This window comes from Trachypithecus francoisi, unplaced genomic scaffold (assembly GCF_009764315.1).
Source record: "Trachypithecus francoisi isolate TF-2019V2 unplaced genomic scaffold, Tfra_2.0 Lachesis_group8, whole genome shotgun sequence".
Lineage (NCBI taxonomy): Eukaryota > Metazoa > Chordata > Mammalia > Primates > Cercopithecidae > Trachypithecus > Trachypithecus francoisi.
In genome coordinates, this window is record NW_022681473.1 from 47,659,155 (window position 1) to 47,681,259 (window position 22,105).

The window sequence follows — 22,105 nt, forward strand, 5'->3', positions numbered from 1 at the left end:
TGCCCATAAGGCCCAGACAACATTCCTTGGGCAAAGCCAGGGGGAATGGGTGATCTGATCCCAACTCTAGTTTGTTGATTTGTTGTTTTGTTTTGTTTGGAGCAGGGGTTGGGGGTATGAAAAACTTACACAATTATTTATTACTGTAGCCCCCAGACCCAGCACAAGGCCTGGAACAAGGAGACCCTTTTTAAATAAATAAGTCTTTTTTTTTTTTCTGAGACAGAGTTTCACTCTTATTGCCCAGGCTGGAGTGCAGTGGCGTGATCTCAGCTCACTGCAACCTCTGCCTCCTGGGTTCAAGCGATTCTCCTGCCTCAACCTCCCGAGTAGCTAGGATTACAGGCATGCACCACCACGCCTGGCTAATATTTTGGTATTTTTAGTAGAGATGGGGTTTCACCATGTTGACCAGGCTGGTCTCAAACTCCTGACCTCAGGTGATCCACCTGCCTTGGCCTCCCAGAGTGCTGGGATTACAGGCGTGAGCCACCGCTCCCGGCCTTGAATGGATAAATCTTAAGGGCTATTTTTGGAAAGGATTTTCTAAAAAATACCCATGTCTCTACACTATTGCAGAAGGGCTTTCAGTTTTGATGGCAGCCTTTCAGGCCAGCCTACATGCAACTAAACTTTTCCATAACAGCATCACACTTACACAAGAAGAAGGTTTTATAATCCTGTTTCACTTGCCGTTATTTAACATAGTTCTTCCTCCTTAACATTCAAGATCTGAGCACGATCATGTTCTTCTTTTTGTTTTTGTTTTTTTCCTAAATCAAATTGAAGTGAGTCACCTCACCTTGGGCCAAAGTTGGACAGAAATCTATTCTTGGCTTTATTCCCCACCCCTCCACTGCCTTGGAACCTTATAGAACTTTTTGTGGTTCAGGAAAATAAGGGCAAGGCCTCAGATCTTCAGCCCATGACAGTTGTATGCCCAGCTCCCTGCCTTCCTGTCTCACCCCCAGCTAGGGCACAGGACCGACTACTGTGCTCAGAGAGGTGCCAGAGTCTGTAACACCCCCAGACTTCCCAGGTCCAGCCACATCCACCCCAGAGCCCCAAAAGATGATCTTCAGAGAGACCTTTAAAACACAAAAGCTGGTCACTTCCTTCCTGACCGGAACCCAAGATGGCTGTGGTCTTGCTGAGACATGTTGGTCGTCATTGCCTCCAAGCCCACTTTAGCCCTCAGCTCTGTATCAGAAATGCTGTTCCTTTGGGAACCACAGCCAAAGAAGAGATGGAGCGGTTCTGGAATAAGAACACAGATTCGAACTGCCCCATATCTCCCCACATCACTATCTACAGTTGGTCTCTTCCCATGGCGATGTCCATCTGCCACCACAGCACTGGTATTGCTTTGAGTGCAGGGGTCTTTCTTTTTGGCATGTCGGCCCTGTTACTCCCTGGGAACTTTGAGTCTTATTTGGAATGCATGAAGTCCCTGTGTCTGGGGCCAGCACTGATCCACACAGCTAAGTTTACACTCGTCTTCCCTCTCATGTATCATCCCTGGAATGGGATCTGACACTTGATGTGGGACCTAGGAAAAGGCCTGAAGATTCCCCAGCTATACCAGTCTGGAGTGGTTGTCCTGGTTCTTACTGTGTAAGGCTGTAGGGCTGGCAGCCACGTGAAGAACAGAGGCTCTGAGCATCATCTTCTTACACATTATTACATTCACCCATCTTTCTGTTTGTCACTCTTATCTCCAGCGTGGGAAAAGTTCTCCTTATTTGTTTAGATCCTTTTGCACTTTCAGATCCCCTTGGAGCAGTAGAGCTCCTTGTAGAGCATAACAGTGGAAAAGGGCCTAGTTGTTCCCTTGTTTCTAAAGATGGGGTGGCGGAAAAAATTCCCCTTTCTTGCCCACAGCTTGCCTCCTCTGGGCCTAGAAGCAGTTATTCTCTCTCCATATTGGGCTTTGATTTGTGCTGAGGGTCAGCTTTTGGCTCCTTCCTCCTGAGACAGTGGAAACAATGCCAGCTCTGTGGCTTCTGCCATGGGGGCTGGGGGTGAGGCTTTGGGTGCCACTGCCTGTGGGTTGCTGGCTTAAAGGACAATTCTGTTCATTGGTGAGACCAGGCCATTAACACCTACGCAGTGTTTTTGAAAAAAGAGAGGCAGAGGTGGAGGAGAGTTAGTCTATCCCAGCTAGAGGGAGATAAAGAGGGCTAGTTAGTTCTTGGAGCAACTGCTTTGAGGAGAAAATGTATAGCTTTTGATACAAGAGGAAGATCCAGTAAATTATCATTGAACATATTAAAGGTTATTTCTTTTTCTTATAAAACACACGCACACACACACACACACACACACACACGCACACACGCACGCAGCTGATGATTCCACTTTCCCAGCCCCGGCCCTGAAGGGGACCCAGAACTCTCTGCACAAAGGCCATCCTTCAAGGGGAGGGTGAAAGAAATGGAAAATCACATTTTCATTCTTTAGCGTCTCCATACAACAGCCAGAACTGGGCGGAAGCTAATTATATCAGAAGCACACTCCATGTTGCTGCATCAGCTTTGGGATGTTCATTTTTAAATTTATTTATAGCTTGTCTCGTTCCTCAAAGGAGTTCAGGCAGCTACAAAAATAAAGACAATAAAATTGAAAAAAAAATTAAATTAAAAAAATCATGACCAGGGAAAATGTGCAGTAGAATGAAGTGTCAATTATCACATTTTCTGACTGCAAAATCTCCTCCAAGCTGATGCACCATCATTTACTAAAACAGCCCGTCTTGTTGGACATTTCCAGTTCATTTCGTTTGGGGTAGTTTGTTGCTGTTGCTGTGGTTGTGGTTTTGTTTTATTGAATTTTGTGTTAGCTGCAGCTAATACCATCTAGCTGATGGCTTTGTGCTGCTCTTGAATGATTACTCAATATAAATTCCCTGGAGACAGATTATAGGATCAGAAGGTCTGAACTTCCGTGTGGCTCTAGCTACAAAGCACCGGACTGCTTTCCAAGAGCATTGTAGCAATTTATAATCCAACACTCAGCCTATTTTTTGGCTGGGAGTCAAGTCCCAGAATGCGAAGGAGGGGTCTTGGCCTGGAGCGGGGGCTGAGGGATGGGTGCACAGGACCCCTCCTTATTGGTTATTTATGGGGATGGGCCGGGAGGAGCAGAAGAGAGGCCCCTGCCCTCCCAGTTGCTCCTTGGAGTGACTGGCCCTATAGGGGAGGGGCAAAGCTACGTCACATTTAGAGCTATATAGTTGTTGATGTTCAAGGTCCTAGGTCTAATGGGCATCCTTCTCCCTCTCCTCCTCAGCCAGTAATAGCTACACTATGTCCTATGTCCCAGATCTGAGTCCCTTATGCTATGGGAACACCAATCATATTTACACTGTCTCCTGCCAGAAACGGTGCAGGAGGGCTGTGGCATGGTAGTGGGCCCTGGAAACCATCCAGCTTTCATGAGGAAGAGCAGTTAAAGCACAGCCATGTATGATGTTGGTATTGATTAAAAGCATTATGGGCAGAGAAATTCGCCATCTGCCAGGGCCCCAGCCATGTAAGGGCTCCAGCCATACATCCTCCAGGAGACTGGGACCTCTCCAATTGCAGGAGCCTTGCCTTCCCCATCAGATCAGGAATTATCCAAGGATGGGGACAATGTCCTTCCCATCTACTTGAGAACTCCTAAGGGGCATGTTCTCTGTCTCCCCATTGTATCTGGAACTTCCTGGGAGCATAGCTCCTGTCTGCTTCCTCAGACTGGAAACCCCCTTAGGGCAGAGGCCATGTCCTTCTACCCACTTGGGGTTCCCTGAAGTTGGGGGCCACATCTCTGAAGTGCAATGCTTTGTATGTATTGACTGCTGCAGGATTCTTGGAGTAAATGGGCAGTCAACCTCTTGGAATGGTGTTGACCATCTGGACTTCATCAGATTGTCCAAGACTTCGCCATTCATTAGGCAAGGGCCATATGCACAGGCAGAGCCCTGGGCTCTGGCTTCTGGCTCCTGACTCCTGGTCCCCGTGCTTTAATTTGGCTAATGGCAGAACCAGACTCCTTTCTGGGCTGCCCTGGAAGAAGATCCTTGAATGAAGGAGGATAGGATGGGAAGGTGGCAGCTGGCATGGTTGCCTCTTATGCCATGGGGGGCTGCTCTCTCTGGAAATTTAGGCCTGGGTTCAGGGCACTGTTGAGCATTTCACACCCCAGGCCAGAGGAGGGGTGAGTGTGGAGCAGGGCTCAGCTAGTAGCCCATGAGGTATGATGTGTAGGCAGCACCCGGGGCTCACAGAGCCTGTTACCCATGTTATCTCCTCTGACCTTGGAAAGAGCTGGGGTGTATAAACAAGTATTTATAAATTTACAAAAATCAGATGAGGAAACTGAGGCACGGGCAAGGTAAATGACATGCCCTAGGTTACACAGCTTATGAGTAACAGGGATTCTGCCCTTCTCTCACACCAAGTCCCACTCTCTTTCCTTCCTGAAGTCCCTGTGACTGATCTAAAGGCTGCAAGTTTAACAGAATAAGGAGCGGGGCTCTGTTGCCACAAACCAGTTGCCCCACCTGCACACAGACTCTAAGGGACATTCTGCTTTAAGCTGTCCTTAGTTACTCATACCTTAGTGCGAATGACTTTGAGATTTTCTCAAGAGCCATGGGAGATTAGGAAGCCTCTAAGCTTCATAGAGAGCCTGGCTTGGGGGGACACAGGAGCCAAAGGCAGAGGAAGAAGTGGCAGCTTGGTGCCCCCAGAAACACGTGCTCCTGACCTCACAGTTGGCCACAGACAGCCAACTCTCCCATCCTTCTCCCACCACTTTCCCATGGGGCTAACTTCACCCTGTCCACACAGAGTGACTTAACAGCTTAAGCCCCAGATTTGGGGGCTGGGATACCTGGGACAAGAGTCCTGAGGGAAACAAGGTGAGGAACTGTAAGTGCCACAGGGCTAGAATTCTGCCTCTAGCCTACCGGAGCTGTGCCCCACAGGCTGGCCCCACTGGGCTGTGCTGCCTCCAGCCACCCAGGGCATCTCCATGTGTAGCTGTCACACTCCTCCCGCTGAACTCATCCCTGTGCTTCCTCTGCAGTTTTCATGAACACGGCCATCCCCATTGCAGCTGTCCTCATAGTAAGTGGATCCTCTCTCCATCTCTTGGGGGTAGGGTGGAGGGGGAGGGCATCTGCAGTGACAGGCTGCCCAGGTTTGGCCTTTCTGCACAGGGGCCTCAGAAGACAGGCTCCGCAGCCAGACTGAAAATAGGATAGAAAGTTTATAGAGGGTGCGGCCCCTCCCCAACTCCAGCCGGACAGGGGCCTCTGCCTCCAGGCCTGGAAGACCGGAGGGTTAGCATTTAGAGAAATTAAACTTTCTTTTAAAAAATAGCTATACAAATTTTTCATTTTTAAAGTGAAACATGTGTATTGTAGAAATGATGGGAAATCCAGAACAGAAAGTGCAAAGAGAATTAAAATCACCCGTAATCCCACTGGTAACATTTTTAATGTGTTTCTTTCCAGTCTTTTTTTAAGGCCTATGATATGTCATTTTCTACAAAAATAGGAATGTGCTGTGCATGCAATTTTGTAACCTGCTCTTTTAAATTTAAGAATATGCCACACACAATTCTCCATGCCATTAAATATTACGATGGTGGCTTTCTAAAGCAGTTTCGATAAAAGCTGTGTGGGAGCTCAGCCATGGGGGGCAGGCAGCGTGCTCCTACAGAAAGGCCTGGGCCCCTATGAGCCTGCAGCCCCCTCACTCAGCCTCCCATCCCCGTCTTCTGTGATGGCTGCAGTTCCTTAAAAAGATCTACTTATTTCCCCCAGGGCCGGTGTCCCTGAGCTGTGTAGAGTTCACAGCCTGTCGGGTACGCTTGGGAATTCACTTCCAATGTGATTTATTGAGCTGGTTCCTGGCCTGGCTCTTGGCAGAACTGTGGGTAACAGAGGCCACTGAGCCAGCCAGGTGGCTGAGGCAAAGCACTGCATGACGAGGCAATGGTTTTGTAATCACTGTGTTTATGTTATTCCGATGAGGACTGGGGAGATGAGCACCCCACCTGCTATCTGCGGAGGGGGCAGTGCTAACCTAACCCAAGGTTTCCTCCCTGCTCATTCCCGGCCAAGACTGGGTAGGACAGGGAGGGAGCAGCCCCTGCTCTCCAGCTTGAAGTCCTGAGCTTGTTGGGGACGTTTCCATGAGATGACTGTGGGGATGATGAAGGTGTCTCCAACTGAAAGGCCCCCTTAGGAGCCCGCTCCCTGCCAGTCGTCTTGTTTCCCTTCCAGTGCCGAGCGTTTCCAGTGTGGGAGGGACCCACACCCTGGGTCACCCTGGCCTCACTTGTGCCTCTGTCCACAGACCTTCGTGGGCCATGTCAGCTTCTTCAAAGAGGCCGACTTCTCGCCCTCCGTGGCCTTTGCCTCCCTCTCCCTCTTCCATATCTTGGTCACACCGCTGTTCCTGCTGTCCAGTGTGGTCCGATCTACCGTCAAAGCTCTAGTGAGGTGAGGGGAGGGTCCGGGCGAGGGCACTGGGCAGGCAGGTCCTGTGTCAGCCTCAGGGCTTGCTTGAGTGATGGCCAAACCACAGCTGTTTGGTCCCGGGACACACCCCCATTGCTGGGCCTCGCTGTAGCTGGTCCTGGTTGGTCAGAGGGACATTAGCCTGTATGGTTTCCCAGCTAGCTATCCCGAAGCAAGGACTTGCTTACATACCTCCCAGGAGAAGGGACTCACTGTCACTTCCACGACAACTTTAAAAAAAAAAAAATCAATGTTGCGCCAAACGTGAAATCCTCCTAAATTCTACCCACTGGTCCTAACTTTGCCCTCGAGAGCCACCCAGAATGAGGCTATCCCTTCCCCATGTGGCAGCCCCTCGGATATCAGAAGGCATCCACTGTGTCTGTCCTTCCCAGGCCAAGTATCCCCTACCCTTTCCACAGCCCCTGAGCCCTCACAGCCTCAGCCAGTGAAACAGCTTCCCCCAGGCGTTGGGTCCTGCTCTGATTGGGCCACAGCTCTTAGAGGCTCCCACTTCTGGGCTCTAGAGCCTCTGCCACTGTCCCAGAGGCATCGCCGTCTTGGGAATGAAAGCCTGAAGGTAGACGGCTGAGACTCTGGCTGGGAAATGCCATATCTGGAGTGTGAAGACATCCTTGAGCCTCTGAAATAGCTCTGGCTCCTTGAAAGCAAGAGCCTGTCATGCCTCTGTGGAGGGCTGGCTTGTCCTTACCCATGGCCAGAGAACCAGTCAGTAACAAATGTCCTCTGTGTCTTCAGCCTTGAGGAAGGGAGGAAGGTGACACCCCTGTGTCATGGGACCCTGGCAGATCCTGGGAAGCTGAAAGGAAGGAGTAGCTGTTGGAATGAAGTAGCTGATAGAGAGGGTAGCTTGCAGGAGGAGGCTCTAGCATGGGTTCAAAGACGGAATGGGGCATAACTCAGCAAAATTATGCTCTAAGGAGTATCTGACCAGGGAGTAGCTGGTTAAACAGGGATTAGCTCCCATTTCCATGGTTGGCTGTGCTGACTCAGTTTCTTGGCCATGGTGTTGTGGGGTCTGATGATCACCCCTCCTCCCACCACCCACTCTCCAGCCCTATAAGTCTGTGTAGAAACCACAGATTTAAGAACGCTGCACCTGCCCAAAAACCGTTGCACTGATCCCAAAGCATTCACATTTTCAAACACTCTGGATCCCACTGTTTCCAGGAATGGAACACCAGAGTAGCAGAGGCCTTTTCAGTGAGGGAGCTCAGGCTCTGGCTGAAGGTGGGCTCAGGATACTACCTGAAGCTTCACCCCAAGAGATGAGGGCCAGCTCCATCCTTCCCAGTCACTGCCTGCAGGGGAGGGAGACTGGACAGGGGACGAAGGCAGAGTCTGGCGGTCTGCCCCTCCCATCTAGGGGGTGGCACACAGAAAGGGTGACTCCAGGCCACAGGCTCACTTACAGCCCCAGAATAACCTTGCCTTGAGGGCGGATGGCTTGTCTGCCCCAGGCCTGTTGGATATTTAGCAAAAGAGAAGAAAGGGGAATACAAACAATCCTGAGCCTCCCAGAAAGTTTTCACACCTCCAGAATGGGAGACAATGAACTGGAAGAGTGACGCTTCCAGTGCCTCCTCAGGTCCATAGGGAAATCTGGACAGGGGAGAGGGTAGGAACAGCCGCCCCCCCATGAGTAATGATACCTCCCCGAGCAGGTTGTTAGGGGGATCCAATTACATAATGCTGCAAAGCAGTTAACATGGTGTCTGGCATATAGTATATGCTCACAAAATACTAGCTATTGATTCTTCACCAATCCTAGTCCTAACTAACCTTAACCCTGACCAACCCAACACCAACCATCCTTCAGTCTAATAACCCAGACTAACCAACTTCAACATTAAATTAACCCTAAAACTAACCAATCCCAGTGCCAATCCAGACCCCAACCTACTCCAGCTGACTGATCAACCCTAGCAAATCCTGGTAACACCAATTACCTGCCCCCATGCCCACTGGTCTGCCCCCTTCAGTGTGGGCTTTGTGGGACTATACTTCAGGCCTGAGAACCTTCTCAGAGCTCTCTCTCAGGCTGCGCCCTCTCCCCTCCCCTCTGCCCCTGGCAAGGGTGAGGGGTGTCTCTGTGTTTCCCAAGCAGTGTGCAAAAGCTGAGCGAGTTCCTGTCCAGTGCAGAGATCCGTGAGGAGCAGTGTGCCCCCCGTGAGCCCACGCCCCAGGGTCCAGCCAGCAAGTACCAGGCGGTGGTGAGTGCCTGGCCTCCCCTTGCTACTCCCAGCATGGTCCTCTAAGGCCCAAAACTCGGGCCTGCTGTGTCAGACATCTGCCTTTTTTCCCAGGAAGAGGGGCTCCCTTCCCTACACAGCTCCCAGCCCAGTGGGTCCTTACCTCCAAACCACCCCCAGCCCCTCAAGGTGGTGAACCGCAAGCGTCCAGCCCGGGAGGATTGTTGGGGCCTCACCAGCCCGCTGCAGAGCCTGGTCCCCAGTGCAGAGGGCAATGCTGACAACTGCTGTGTCCAGGTGAGTCCAAGATCCTGCTGCCCCATGCCCGGCCACCCAGCACCAGCTCCCAGAGGGAGCCGGAGAGCTGCATGTTTAGTCCTCTGCAGAGGTCACCCTGCCTGCCTATAGGGTCCATAGGAGTCCAGAAACCAGGGACAACCAAGCATGAGAAGGCCAGTGTCCCACTCCCCTGCTCTGGAAGTGATCCAGGGACTGGAATCAGTGTCTTTTGGCTTTCCTGGAGGAGGGGAGGCCAGAGACTATTCACACTGGGAAATGGCTGCATTTCTGTTCTCTCCTGGGCGGTGGGACACGCCTAATGAAGATCATGGGAGGCTACTTCACGTGGACCCCAGATGGAATCCCCACACTGTCCAACATCACCATTCGTATCCCCCGAGGTATGGCCCAGTCCACCCCTCCAGCATGCCCCTCCCCATGTCCCACTGAATAACATGGAGATAAAAAGACAAAGCTGCATTTATTGAGTACCTGCTCTCTGCTCATTCTTGGTGGGTGCCTTGGGTATACTAGAGAAGGGGTAGACTACATTCTAGAGGCTTCCGTGTGCTGGATAGGAGTGCAGCACTAAGGACAGGGTAAAATTGCCAGCCTTAATGTCAAATCATCCATTGCAGACAGTATAGGTAATGCACAAAAAGATCAGATGTGGGTAGCCAAGGAATGAACGCAAGTGGAAGAAGTGGGGTTTCTGAGAATGGACAAAGTCTCTGAGACCATGAGGCAGGAGGACTTTCTGGCAGAGGCAGCCATGAGCAAAGTATGGGGGTGGGTTGGAGGTGGGACCCAGGATGGCGTTTCTTGGGACCACAAGGAGCCTGGGCTCACACTAGGAGCATGGGAAAGGAGAAGCAGGTGCTTAGGAAGGGTGGCGGGGCAGGAAATCAGAGAGGGGGAAGGACCTGGGGAGCCAGAGGAGGATGTTGATTTCCAGAAGGAAAGGCTTAAGGAGGAAGAGGACTTGTTGGGGATTCTAGGTGGGAAGAAAGAAAACAGGGGCCCCAGGTTTGGGTGCATCTGTCTGTCTGTCTTTCTGGGTGATGGTTGTTCAGACTCCCCCCGGCCCCACTCCTGTCTGCCACCCTCCCTCCCTGCAGGCCAGCTGACCATGATTGTGGGACAGGTGGGCTGCGGCAAGTCCTCGCTCCTTCTAGCCGCCCTGGGGGAGATGCAGAAGGTCTCAGGGGCTGTCTTCTGGAGCAGGTAATAGATGTATCCTCAGGGCTCAGTTAGTGGAGGGGAAACCTGCTTTCAACCATCCTCCTTAGTTGAGGATGCACACACATTTATTGGAGGGCCCACTCTGTTCAGTGAGGACTCAATAAATGCTGCTAATTGTTATTCTCATCATCATTGCTAGTATGTATTCAACTCTTACTATGCACATGTTCTTTGCTAAGTCCTTTGCATGCATTATTTCATTTAATTTTTATGATAACTAGCAAGGTCCATACTGTTCTCAATTCTCATTTATAGAGGAAGGTTAAACTTCTTGCCCTAATTCACACAGCTAATACGTGGCAGAGCTGGAATTGAAACTCAGTTCTGTCAGAGTAAGAATCCCATGGTTACTCAGATGCACAGTAGTAATTTCCCAGTGTGGGAAATTGCAACACCAACATTGGTTTCCAGCTTGGTCACGAGCTGCACTGACATACACACCATCGGTGGGTGTCCTGAGGATCCAGATGTAACCAATAGATGTTGATTTCTGGGCAAAGATCACTGTCTTAATTAAAGAGCCAGAACCCCAGGCTGAGTCAATCACGAATCTATTATTTATACCCACGTACTTCCAAGAAGCACTTAAAACTAGTTGATAAAAGATGCATTTAAAAATCAAAACCACAATGAGATACTATTTCACACCAGTTAGAATGGTGATCATTAAAGAGTCAGGAAACAACAGATACTGGAGAGGATATGGAGAAATAGGAACGCTTTTACACTGTTGGTGGGAGTGTAAATTAGTTCAACCGTTGTGGAAGACAGTGTGACAATTCCTCAAGGATCTAGAACCAGAAATACCATTTGACCCAGCAAACCTATTAAACCTATTACTGGGTATATACCCAAATGATTATAAATCATTCTACTATAAAGACACATGCACATGTATGTTTATTGCAGCACTATTCACAATAGCAAAGACTTGGAACCAACACAAATGCTCATCAATGATAGACTGGATAAAGAAAATGTGGCACATATACACCATGGAATACTATGCAGCCATAAAAAAGGTCAAGTTCTTGTCCTTTGCAGGGGCATGGATGAAGCTGGAAACCATCATTCTCAGCAAACTCACACAGGAACAGAAAACCAAACTGCATGTTCTCACTCATGAGTGGGAGTTGAACAATGAGAACACATGGACACAGGGAGGGGAACATCACACACTGGGGCCTGTAGAGGGGTGGGGGGCAAGGGGAGGGATAGCATTAGGAGAAATACCTAATGTAGATGACAGGTTGATGGGTGCAACAAACCACCATGGCATGTGTATACCTATGTAACAAACCTACACGTTCTGCACATGTATCCCAGAACTTAAAGTATATTAAAAAAAAAAAAAAAGATGCATGTAAAACAAAACCCTTTAAAAAGGTAAAAAAATAGGAGCTGAGAAATGAAAAAGGTAAAAAGATGTTCAGCAACCTGGGCAGAGGACAGCTACAGCCATCAACATAAACTCTGGTTCTGCACCCTCTGGTAGCCAAGGGAAAGAGGGATCTCTGGGCTTTGGAACACTCATTTAGGAATAGAAGTTGCAGTCAATCAGCAGAAGGGCAAGATTTCCCTACCAATCATTTCTAGGGGAAAATTATTCAAGGTGTCAGGTTATTCATAAGCGTGAGTACAGAACCCAGCAGGGGGAAAGACTTTGGGCCCAGTGTCTGAATATCAGCATGCACCCCCATTTCCTGCATTTCCAAGATGTCCTTGAAAGGTGTACCCAAAAGATGGCAAATTTCCCTTAGCAGTGGGGCTGTGGGCTGGCAGATGAGCCCATTGGGTTTCCCATCACCTCCCATCAGGAGTTGTGATGTCTTTGGGGGCAGAGGGGTCTTTGCCTCCATTCGCCATCTTACTTGGGAGATTTCTCAACATAGCCTGACTGGGAAGGCCTAGGTATTCGGTTTGAGATCTTATTGCTTTATTTCGACTGCCTCTGCAGCCTTTGGAGGGAGGAGCCCTTTTCTGATGTCCAACTGCGTGTCTGCAGCAAGAAGACAAGAGTCCCCAGTGCACTGTGAGCTGAAGAAAGTAACCGATATTTATTGGGCACCTCCTATGGGCCATGCCCTTTGCTAAGTGCATTGTCAACATGATCTCATCAAGCCTCCTACTAAGTTTAGGAGGGGAGTGTTGTTACCTCATTTCACAGAAGCAGAAACTGAGGCTCAGAGAGGTTGGGTGACTTACTGGTCAGTGTGTGGAGCAGAGACTCTGCCCATGTTCTTTCCCTCAAACCTGGTCACTACTGGGGCCCCCAGGGCCTAGTCCTAAGGGTTATTGTCCAAGCTCCATGTAGTGTTCAGGCTGGATCCGGGCCCTCCTCCAGGGCGTGGCTTTTCCAGAAGGATTGTGGGGCTCAGACACTGAGCTGCCCCAGGCTTGACCTGCTCAGCATGGATGTCAAAACCCACTCTGAACCTGGTCCCTTTGCCCTGCTTTCTTCTCCTCCCCCACCCTCATGCCCTCATGTGGCATCGTGCCAGCCTCAGCACCTCTCGTTGTCCTCTGTAGATGCAGCAGGCATGATTGGCAGGGGTCAGCTCTGCCCTGCCTCGGTCCCCACCTCTTCTCCAAGCTGTGCCAACCCTCAGGGTCTGACTGCCGCCCTTCTCTCTTAGGAAACCTCTGCCCCAGCCTGGGGAACACAAGGAGCCTCTCCAAGGCAAAGGACCCTAAGCACTTCTTTTTTTTTTTAATTTTTTTTTATTTTAGGTTCCAGGATACATGTGTAGAGTGTGCAGATTTGTTACATAGGTAAACATGTGCCATGGTGGTTTGCTGCACCTATCAACCTGTCATCTAGGTTTTAAGCCCCACATGCATTAGGTATTTGTCCTAATGCTCTCCCTCCCCTTGCCTCCCACCCCCTGACAGGCTCGGTGTGTGATGTTCCCCTCCCTGTGTCCATGTGTTCTCATTGTTCAACTCCCACTTATAGTGAGCACATGTGGTGTTGGTTTTCTGTTCCTGCCTAAGCCCTTCTTATAGGCCAGGCGTTGTGCTGTGCAGGCACCTCATCACCTCAGTCAGTCTGCAAAAACCTCAGTGCAATAGATATTATTATATCTTCATTTATCAGATGAGGAAACTGAGGTGAAGCAAATTGCCCAAGGCCACCCAGCTGTTAAATTGCAGAAGTGGGATTTGCACCTAGGTGCTCAAGTGCGTGGGTCGTCCACTATGTGCTCAAAGAAAAGGGGCACAAGAGCATCATGAAGAAAACATAGCTAGCCTGACTGCTGCTGCTAGTCCAAAGGCCAGCAGCCACTGTGGCCATGACTCATACACACTTGCCTCCTCCCAGAGCCACCACATGGGACCTCACGGCTCTGTCCTTATCAACACTTACTCTCCTTAACAGGCAGCCTAGGCCCCAGCTCCCGGCTCTGTTCAAGGCTCACAGAGGGGCGGCAGTGAAAGGGGTCTCCTTTCTCCAGGATCCTCTTTCCTCTCCTGCCCAGTCCCGGTCCAGCTTCCCTCTCAAGCATAGTGAAGTACATTTGTTAGCTTGCAGCCAACCCTGGGAAATCATGAGAATTTGTTCCCAAGTCAACTTACGCTCCAGCTTCCACAGTGACATATTCACTCGTCCGGTTGAGTGCCTAGTGTGTGCTAGACCCTGTGACAGCAACAGGAGTGCAAAGGTAACTAAGACATGGCCCCTGCCTTTTTTTTTTTTTTTTTCCTGAGACGGAGTCTCACTCTGTTGCCCAGGCTAGAGTGCAGTGGCATGATCTCAGCTCACCACAAGCTCCACCTCCTAGGTTCAAGCGATTCTCCTGCTTCAACCTCCTGAGTAGCTGGGACTACAGGTGTGCAACACCATGCCGGCTAATTTTTTATATTTTTAGTAGAGATGGGGTTTCACTATGTTGGCCAGGCTAGTCTTGAACTCCTGACCTCATGATCCGCCCACCTAGGCCTCCCAAAGTGCTGGGATTACAGGCATGAGCCACCGCGCCTGGCCAGCTCTGCTTTTAAGGGAAGGGAGAGGAGACCTGGGCCTTAGAAGAGCACAGAGGAACAATTGACTCTGCAGTTAAGGAGAGGAGGCTCACTGTGGATGTGGTATTTGAGCCTTGAAGGATGAGTGTGGTTTCATCAGGTAGAAAAGGCAGGGGTGGGAGAGGGAGGTGTTCCAGGCAGGGGTGATGGTGTGGGCAAAGGCTTGCTGATATTAAAGAACATAGTTCTGTGCACCTCGAGTACTGGATGCATAGGGGGCATTATGAAAGATGGGACTGAAGAAGTGAACTTGGCTTAGATCCCATGTACTAGGTCTGAGAAGTAAGATTTAGCCCAAAGTTTGCAAAATAACTATGCTGTGATAAAGGATGATGAACTGGGGAAACAGAGAAAAAGGCAGACAGACAGACTATAGGAAGGGAGGCGTTAGCAAATAATCATAACACAGCGTGAGGTGTGCATTAATACTATTTGCTCATTCCAAGTATTGATGGAGAAGAGAGGTAGGTACTGGGCTGGGAAATAGCTTGGGCAAATGCATTTGGAAATGAGAGACATGTCAAGATGCATTATAATGGCAGCCTCTTGAAGGTTTTAAGTTGTTTCTGGTTCACTCATTTCGCAAATGAATTCATTTAGCAAAAGCACTATGGATACAGTGCTTACCTTTAGGAAGTAAGATTTAGCCCAAATGCTGCAGAAGGATCATGCTTGTGACAAAGGATGATGGACTGGGGAGAGAAAAAGAAACAGACAGATAGACTATAGGAAGGAAGGCCAGTCTGGAGCTCCTTATAGTGGCTAGGAGGAGGAGTCTAGGCAGATACGACTCAATTGGCTTCATCTGCTGTTTGTCTCTCAAAATCTAGACATGTGCACCGTTCTGGCTGGCCCACCTATCCTGGGCATTGAGTTAAGTGTGGGGACTGTGTGTTGAGAGTCCCCCTCCATTACTGGCAGGAACTCCATACCTCAGACATTGAGCCCCAGGTCTGCAGGGAGAAGACGTACTTGCAAAGTGAGCTAAAAGCAAAACAACCTTTCACCTGGCAAGCCCTCCCGAGTCTGCACGCCTGCAGCCAGAGATGAGGGTGATGCCAGGCTGCTGCTCAGATGCTTTTCAGCCATAGCCAGGCCAAGACCTAGTGACCAGGCAGCCATAAGGAGTTCCAGGAGGCACAAGGAAGGAAGTTGGGGGATTAGGAGGCACAGAATGGAGAATGCTCTGGGGAGATGGGTGCTTTGTTGGTGCGACTGTTCATTTATTCCTCCAGTGACCACGTGAGCAGTATGGCTGCACACACAGGCTCTGGAGCCAAGCTGCCTGGGCTCACATTTGGTCTCTGTGCTTTGGAAAATTTCATAAACTTTCTCTACCAGTTTCCCTTATTACCCGTGAGATTGATGTGAGGATTAACCTAGCATGTAGTAAATATCCTATAAATATTATTATTCAACAGTGTACTTCTTTGCCAGGAACAAAATTCCCCTATTCCTCTTTAAATGTACTCCAGTCTGTCTCCTGGGAAAGATTCTTGTGAGCTCCCTGGGGACAGGGACCATATTTTATTTGTCTCACTATATCCATAGTGGTTTTTGCTAAACGAATTGATTTGCTAAATGAATGAACCAGGAACAACTTAAGACCTTCGAGAGGCTGCCATTATAATGGATCTTGACATCTCTCTCCTTTCCACATGCCTTTGTCTGAGCTGTTTCCTAACCCCGTATTTCACTATCCCTCTTCTCCATCAATATTTGGAATGAGCAAATACCATTAATGCATACCTCACATGGTATTATAATTATTTGCTAATGCGTCTGTCTCCTCCATGACTCTGAGATCCTTGAGGGATTATTCCATGTTGTACCCCAGGTGCCCCATGCAGATGTGTGCTTTGTGAACCGTTCTGTGTAGGCTACAAAGGAAAAGGCCTGGCACCTGCCCTTAGGGGCTCACCCACCCAGAGTGGACAGAGGTGTGCAGACAGAGCCATAGGGTGGGCATGAAGGGTCCATCTGCTGAAGTCCTGCAGATGCAGCCCTGAGCTGGTCCCTCGTGTCAGCAGCCTGGTTCCTGGTCTCAGAGAGAACTGTGTGGTTCCCAAGCATTTGCTTTAGGAAGAATTACCTGCCCCTCCCTGGCTCTCTGCCTGAGGGAACTGTCAACCTGGGAATTTGCAAACTCTCTCTTTAATCCTTAAGAGGAAAATGTTTTGGTAAAAAGTCAATATTAGCAGATACACTTGGGTGAAATTCTTTCCCTGGAAATAAAGAATAGAGTCATTAATATCCACAGTAGAGTGACTTTAAATGTCCCCAGGGATCAGCAGGAACCAGGGCCATGAGGAAAGGATCAGGGTGGGGAAGAAGCTCCCACTTCCCTGTGAGGAGCTGCACATGCAGTCTCACTGGAGCTCGCTGCTGCAATGCTGTTGCCTGTGGTGGTTGGTGTGGATGCTGCCTGCCAAGAGCCCTGATTCCCCAGGAAGAGAGAAAAAGTCTTCTCTCAGGACGACCCCGGTCTCATCTGCCTGTACAATTCATGGAGCCTTTGGGGAGCTGAAGTCAGGAGCTCAAGTGCCCCTGGGTTTCCTGGAAGAGGCAGGTGTGGTGAGACAGCTGACAGACAGGAGAAGGGATGCTCTGTGGAAGTGACCATCCAGGCATGGGAACCAGATGGCCCCTGGCTGTAGTCCTGATGCTGCCACTTGCTAGCTCTGTGACCTTGAGCAGGTTACTCCACCTCTCTGAGACAGACTCACTGTCTGGACAATGAGTAAAATTCTAACTTTCCTCTCTCAGAGATTTGGCTTTGGGACCCAATGATATCAACTGGAAAGGACCCCGTGGGTGAAAGGTAACTTTTCAGGACAGCGACAAGCCTGTCTGCGCAGGATGAATGGGCTGTGGAGCCCTGTATATCCTAGCTCCCTCTTTGAACCTCAGTTTCCACTTTTTCCCTTTTTATTTACCGGGTCTTAAATGAGTGTTGGGGGTATTCGATTCCCCCTCTCCCCGTACTTTTGTGGCCAAGCACTGAGCTGAAAAGACAATTCCTCCTAGTTCTTCAAGCCTACAACCTGCCCCCTAACCAGCTGTGAGCTGTAATACATTCTCCAGTGTCACTGTGAAGTTTGTGCCTTCACCGCCATTTTATAGATCAGGAAACAGAGGCTCCTCCAAGTAAAAGGGCTTGCCTCAGATTTCACAGCCAGTGAGTGGAAAAAGCCTCTGGGATTCAAATGTCAGAGCCCATATTTTTCCTACTTCTCGCACCTGTTATCAAATGCTGCTTCTTCCTTTAACCTACAGTTCCCTCCCTTCACCTCCAGTGTCTCAATCCTTCCCACTCTTTAAGGTTCAGTTCAGTTATGACTTCTTCTGTGAGGCTCTACTCATTTTCTCAGATTTCTTCCTCCTCTAAATTTCTTTTAAAAATTATGTTTTTTCTCTGACTGTAAAAGAATGCACATTACATTAGAAAAGATACACAAGCATATAGAACATAAAAACCACCTAATATCCCATCACCCAGAAGCTTCCAGTTTTTTCTTTATGCATTTGCATATGCATTTGTGTATACTTTTCCCCAAAATTTCTCTGATACTTTGTCCTACTTTTCTTTTGGCCCTTATAACTTCCTGACTTCGGTACCTGTCTGATTTGCCCTACCAGAGTGTGAGCCCCTGGAAGGCAGCCTCTGTGCCCTGATTCAGGCTGCCACACATATGCCGGCTCCTAGTGAGCTGGAGGGAAGGACATGTGGTTGGGGAACTTGGAGACTCATGCTTTCAGCTGTGTGCTTCATCCCTAGAGTGCAGGCAGAGCAGGAATCAAATGCTCTCAGCACTCTTGTAAGGACCCCAGCAATCAGTGTGAGAGGGTGCCTGCCAGACATACCATTCTTTACTTTTCAGCTTAAAACATACAAAGCTTTGGGGAGGCTCATTGGAGGAGGCTTGGGGCTACACTGGAAAGAGAAGAACTTGGATTCACACCATGGCTTCTCCTCTTCCCAGCTCCATCACATTTGCAAACTCTGAGTCTCAGTTTCCTCATGTGTAAAATGGGGATAGGGTTTATAGGGTTGTAAGGATGAGATGATGAGTTGTTTGCAAACAACTTCTCACAGTGCGCAGGGAAGGCCAGTAATGAGACCCAGTCCCTCCCTTTCTTCTTCCCAAATGATTAATGTATCTGTTACCAACCACCATTCGTTATATAGCTCTGTCATGTGCTAAGCACCATGGGGGCTGGAAAAGATGTTCTTCCTGCCTTAAAATCCCACTGGGGATGAACGAATTACACAGGAGCTGATTAGAAAGGAAGGTACTCCATTATGAGGGCTAATTGAGCAGTGCAGACAATGTTGCAAACTGAGTTAGAGCAGGGAGAGCTTATTGTGTGCTGGGGTCCTCAGGGATGCTACAGATGCATAAATAACCACCTCTGCTACTCTGGAAGTAGTCACATCAGGAAGACTCCAGAGGTAAGCTTATCTGGTCTGTGGCAGCAGAGTTGGAATTTGTAAGCTTTGGGTTTTTATGTCTCATGTTACCAGCTTGTCTGTAAATTGTAAATTACAACAATCTGATGGTTAGGGAATGCGAAGTTTGGTTGGGTTAAGATAATAAAATGAGACCACAAAGATTAGAGAACAGGAAAAGAGGGGACTGAGGACTACATACCCATCAGAATCTCCATTCAGTCACCTAACCCTCAGCAGGAGGGGAATTTCATCAGGCTCATTTCCATCCTTAATTTCGTCCATCCTGGTTCTCCTAACAAGGGGCATTTATCAGAGCTATGGCATGGGAAATCACAGGGGTGTAATGTACCACGACATTTACGAGTATGAACTTTGGAGTCAGAACTATTTCTCCATTACTTACTGGCTGTGTGACTTTGGGCAAGTTACTTAGCCTTTCTCTGAGCCTCACTTTCTTTATCTGTAAAGTGAGGGCGAACAAAACAAACCTCCTTCGTATGGTTATTTTGAGCTTTATAAAGAGACAGTAGTGACTGAGCATGGTGGCTCACTGCCCTGTAATCCCAACACTTTGGGAGGCCAAAGCTGGAGGATTGCTTGAGCCCAGGAGTTCGAGACCAGCCTGGGCAACATAGGGAGATTCCTGTCTCTACAAAAAAATATACAAAAATTAGTCAGGCATGGTGGTGCGTGCCTGTAATCCCAGCTACCCAGGAGGCTAAGGCAGGAGGATCACTTGAGCCCAGGAGGTGGAGGCTGCAGTGAGCTGAGATCATGCCGTTGTACTCCAGCCTGGGCAACGGGAGTGAAACCCTGTTTAAAAGAGAAAGGGAGGGAGGGGGAGAGAGAGAGAGAGAGAGAATAGTACTACGGTGCTTATAAAAGTTTAATAAATTTTAGCTGTTTTTAGTATTATTAAAGTAAGATCTGTGTGAAAATAAAGATTTTTTCCCCCAAATGTTCATGTCAGAAGTATATATTTCATTGGCAAGTGGCTGCTTCTGGAAGGTTGAGAGGTGTCCTAGGGGAAGGCATACAGCACTGGCAAAATTGCCATCACAATTCAAGTTACCTCACTCTGTTTTTTAAGTTATCATAATCCACAGTATGAAAAGCATTTGACATTATAATCCACTATATTTATACATTTATAAACAAGAGAAAAAATCACGAAAAATATAGTACCACATGCAGTACACACTGATTTCATCTATCCCTTTTTTTTGTTTTCTTTTTCTTCTAATGCACTTGCCGCCTACTTATTCCAGACCCAGTGATTGGGTCCCTATCCACAGTTTAGAAAACACTGTAAGAAATGATTTTGTCCTCTCACTTTCCCTGTTTAAGATTTAGTTTTCCAACTATAAAATGCTCCTGATGCCCAGCCAGCCTCACTGCTGCTCCGAGTCAATGCCAGGAATGCTGATTTAGCACATGTTATTTGGAGGGTGCTCATCCAGGTGCTGTGGGAGGGACAGAGACTGAGAAGGGTGCTTTCTGACCCCACAGAGGCCATTTGGAAACCCTGGGAATGGGTGGGAGGATGAGAGGGGTAGGGATTCCTTCACCCCTAAGACCCAACGTGATGGAACAGCAATGGGGCGGGAACTAACTGGTGTTGGTCTTTCCCATTTGTGTCCCAGCAGCCTTCCTGACAGCGAAACGGGAGAGGACCCCAGGTACAGCCTTGGGACTGGGTCAGAAGTGGGTCCCAACAAAGGGAAGGGGCAGAGTGGGGGCGGGGGACTTGTGGGTGGGGAATGCTGAGTGTGGATTCAGGGGTGTGCAGCCTACATATTTTCAGAGACATGGGGCTAAGGCCTGCATTCTCAATGAGGGCAAAATTTGGTTCTTGGGGGCAGAAAACACTTAGACATTGCAATACTTTGTGACTGTCCAAAGTACCAAACAGATAGCAGTGTATCTGTGGTGCTAAAATTTCATGGTGGATGGAGTCAGAAAATAGATTAGTGGTTGTGAGGGGCTGGTGGGAGAGAGAGGGAAGGGACTGCCAATGTGTATGGGATTTCTTTTGGGGAAGATAAAAATGTTTTGGAATTAGATAGTGGTGATAGTTACACAACCTTGTGAATGTACTTTTAGTTTCAGAGGTATTCTAAACCTCTGATTTTTTTTTAAGTGACAGGAAAGACAGAAAAAAAATATATCTTAAAAGGCTCTAGGAGTGACAATGGAAAAGAAAGTTGAGAAATATGGCTTAAGAAAAGGAGATGGGTGTCCCTCAGGCCCGGCAGAAAATTCAGTCTTGTTGCTCTGTGTTCAATGTGCAAATCTAAAAAATCCGAGTGAAATAGATTGATGAGGCTCTGAGTCCCTCAAAACTTTCCCTCCCCTCACCTCTCCCAAGAACATTTGAGACACCCTAGAGGTGGTATGAAGTCAGGATGGGAAGGTTGGCTCAGCTTTGTAAATAAGTTTAAGCCTCCGGCCTTTGCTTTCCAACACCAAAGAGTCTTCACTTTGCTGTATTTTCTCTGCCCTTTCTCCCTCTTTGTCCCCAAGTGTCAGTATGTGATGACAGGCTCAGCCTCTGTAACGGTAGTGACCGTATTTCTTGAGCCAAAAATCAGACCTCATGGCGTGTGACAAGTGTGCGTGTGTGGATGAGAACAGAGTGGCAGAATATTTGACACGGGAGCAGCTTGGGCAGTCCAGGGCACCTGGCACTGCACCTGACATCTTCCCTGGCAGATCCCCCACATTCCATGGTTGTCTTCTGATGGGGCCACATGTGCTGCAGATCATGCCTGGAGCCCTTGCAGCTCTATGGCCATGGGTTCCCACCCCCAGAGCGCAGGTGCTGGTGTCAGCCTGCCTGGACTGGCCTGGCCTGGCCTGGCTTTGTCCAGAGCGCTCCCTGCCCCAGCTATTTGTGCAGCTGTATCAGCCTCAGACCTCAGCCTGTTCATTACAACCTGAATACAGAGGCTGGGTCTGGAGGAGCCACATAGTGAGCTTCATACTCCCTGACCTGGCAAGTTTTCCCCCCAGAGCCTGCACCAATGGCCCCTCTCCCCATTCTCCCTCTTAACTGGGTCCTCCAGGGCCCTCCTCACACACCCACGTGGTCAGGCAGCAGAGGCTTCCCCAAGATGGCCACACCCCACTCTCCACACCTCTCTATGCAGCATTTGTAGCTGTAGACTGGGTCCCAGGGATTGTAAAGGGATGCTCATGTTGGGTTAGAGGGAGCTCAGCATCTTCCTGGAGGACACGGTTCACTCCCATGAGAGCTCAGTGTGCCTTTCCTCCCCTGCTGCAGCCCAGAGCGGGAGACAGCGACCGGCTCGGATATCAGGTACCACATCCTGGGAACATTGCCCTCCAGGGTCAGCCCCCTCCAAGGCGCTCTCAGGCCCAAGG

At 49.1% G+C, this 22,105-nt stretch overlaps 1 protein-coding gene and 1 pseudogene across 10 annotated transcripts in view; both read left to right on the plus strand.

The window, feature by feature from the left end:
- ABCC8 (ATP binding cassette subfamily C member 8) overlaps positions 1–22,105 on the plus strand; it is an 83,749-nt gene that overhangs the window by 39,799 nt on the left and 21,845 nt on the right. For 5 of the 10 annotated variants that reach the window (XR_004436249.1, XR_004436250.1, XM_033208003.1 and 2 more), the window contains 8 exons: positions 5,071–5,111; positions 6,348–6,493; positions 8,640–8,745; positions 8,839–9,021; positions 9,329–9,404; positions 10,122–10,227; positions 20,365–20,400; positions 22,005–22,040. Coding sequence is in view for 8 of the 10 variants with exons in the window: in XM_033208003.1 (XP_033063894.1) it covers positions 5,071–5,111; positions 6,348–6,493; positions 8,640–8,745; positions 8,839–9,021; positions 9,329–9,404; positions 10,122–10,227; positions 20,365–20,400; positions 22,005–22,040 (730 nt within the window). In the remaining 2 variants the exon portion in view is untranslated. The remainder of the gene's footprint in view (positions 1–5,070; positions 5,112–6,347; positions 6,494–8,639; positions 8,746–8,838; positions 9,022–9,328; positions 9,405–10,121; positions 10,228–20,364; positions 20,401–22,004; positions 22,041–22,105) is intronic. The other 5 variants (XM_033208006.1, XM_033208008.1, XM_033208007.1 and 2 more) reach the window with 3 other exon arrangements.
- LOC117081716 lies at positions 823–1,685 on the plus strand (annotated as a pseudogene).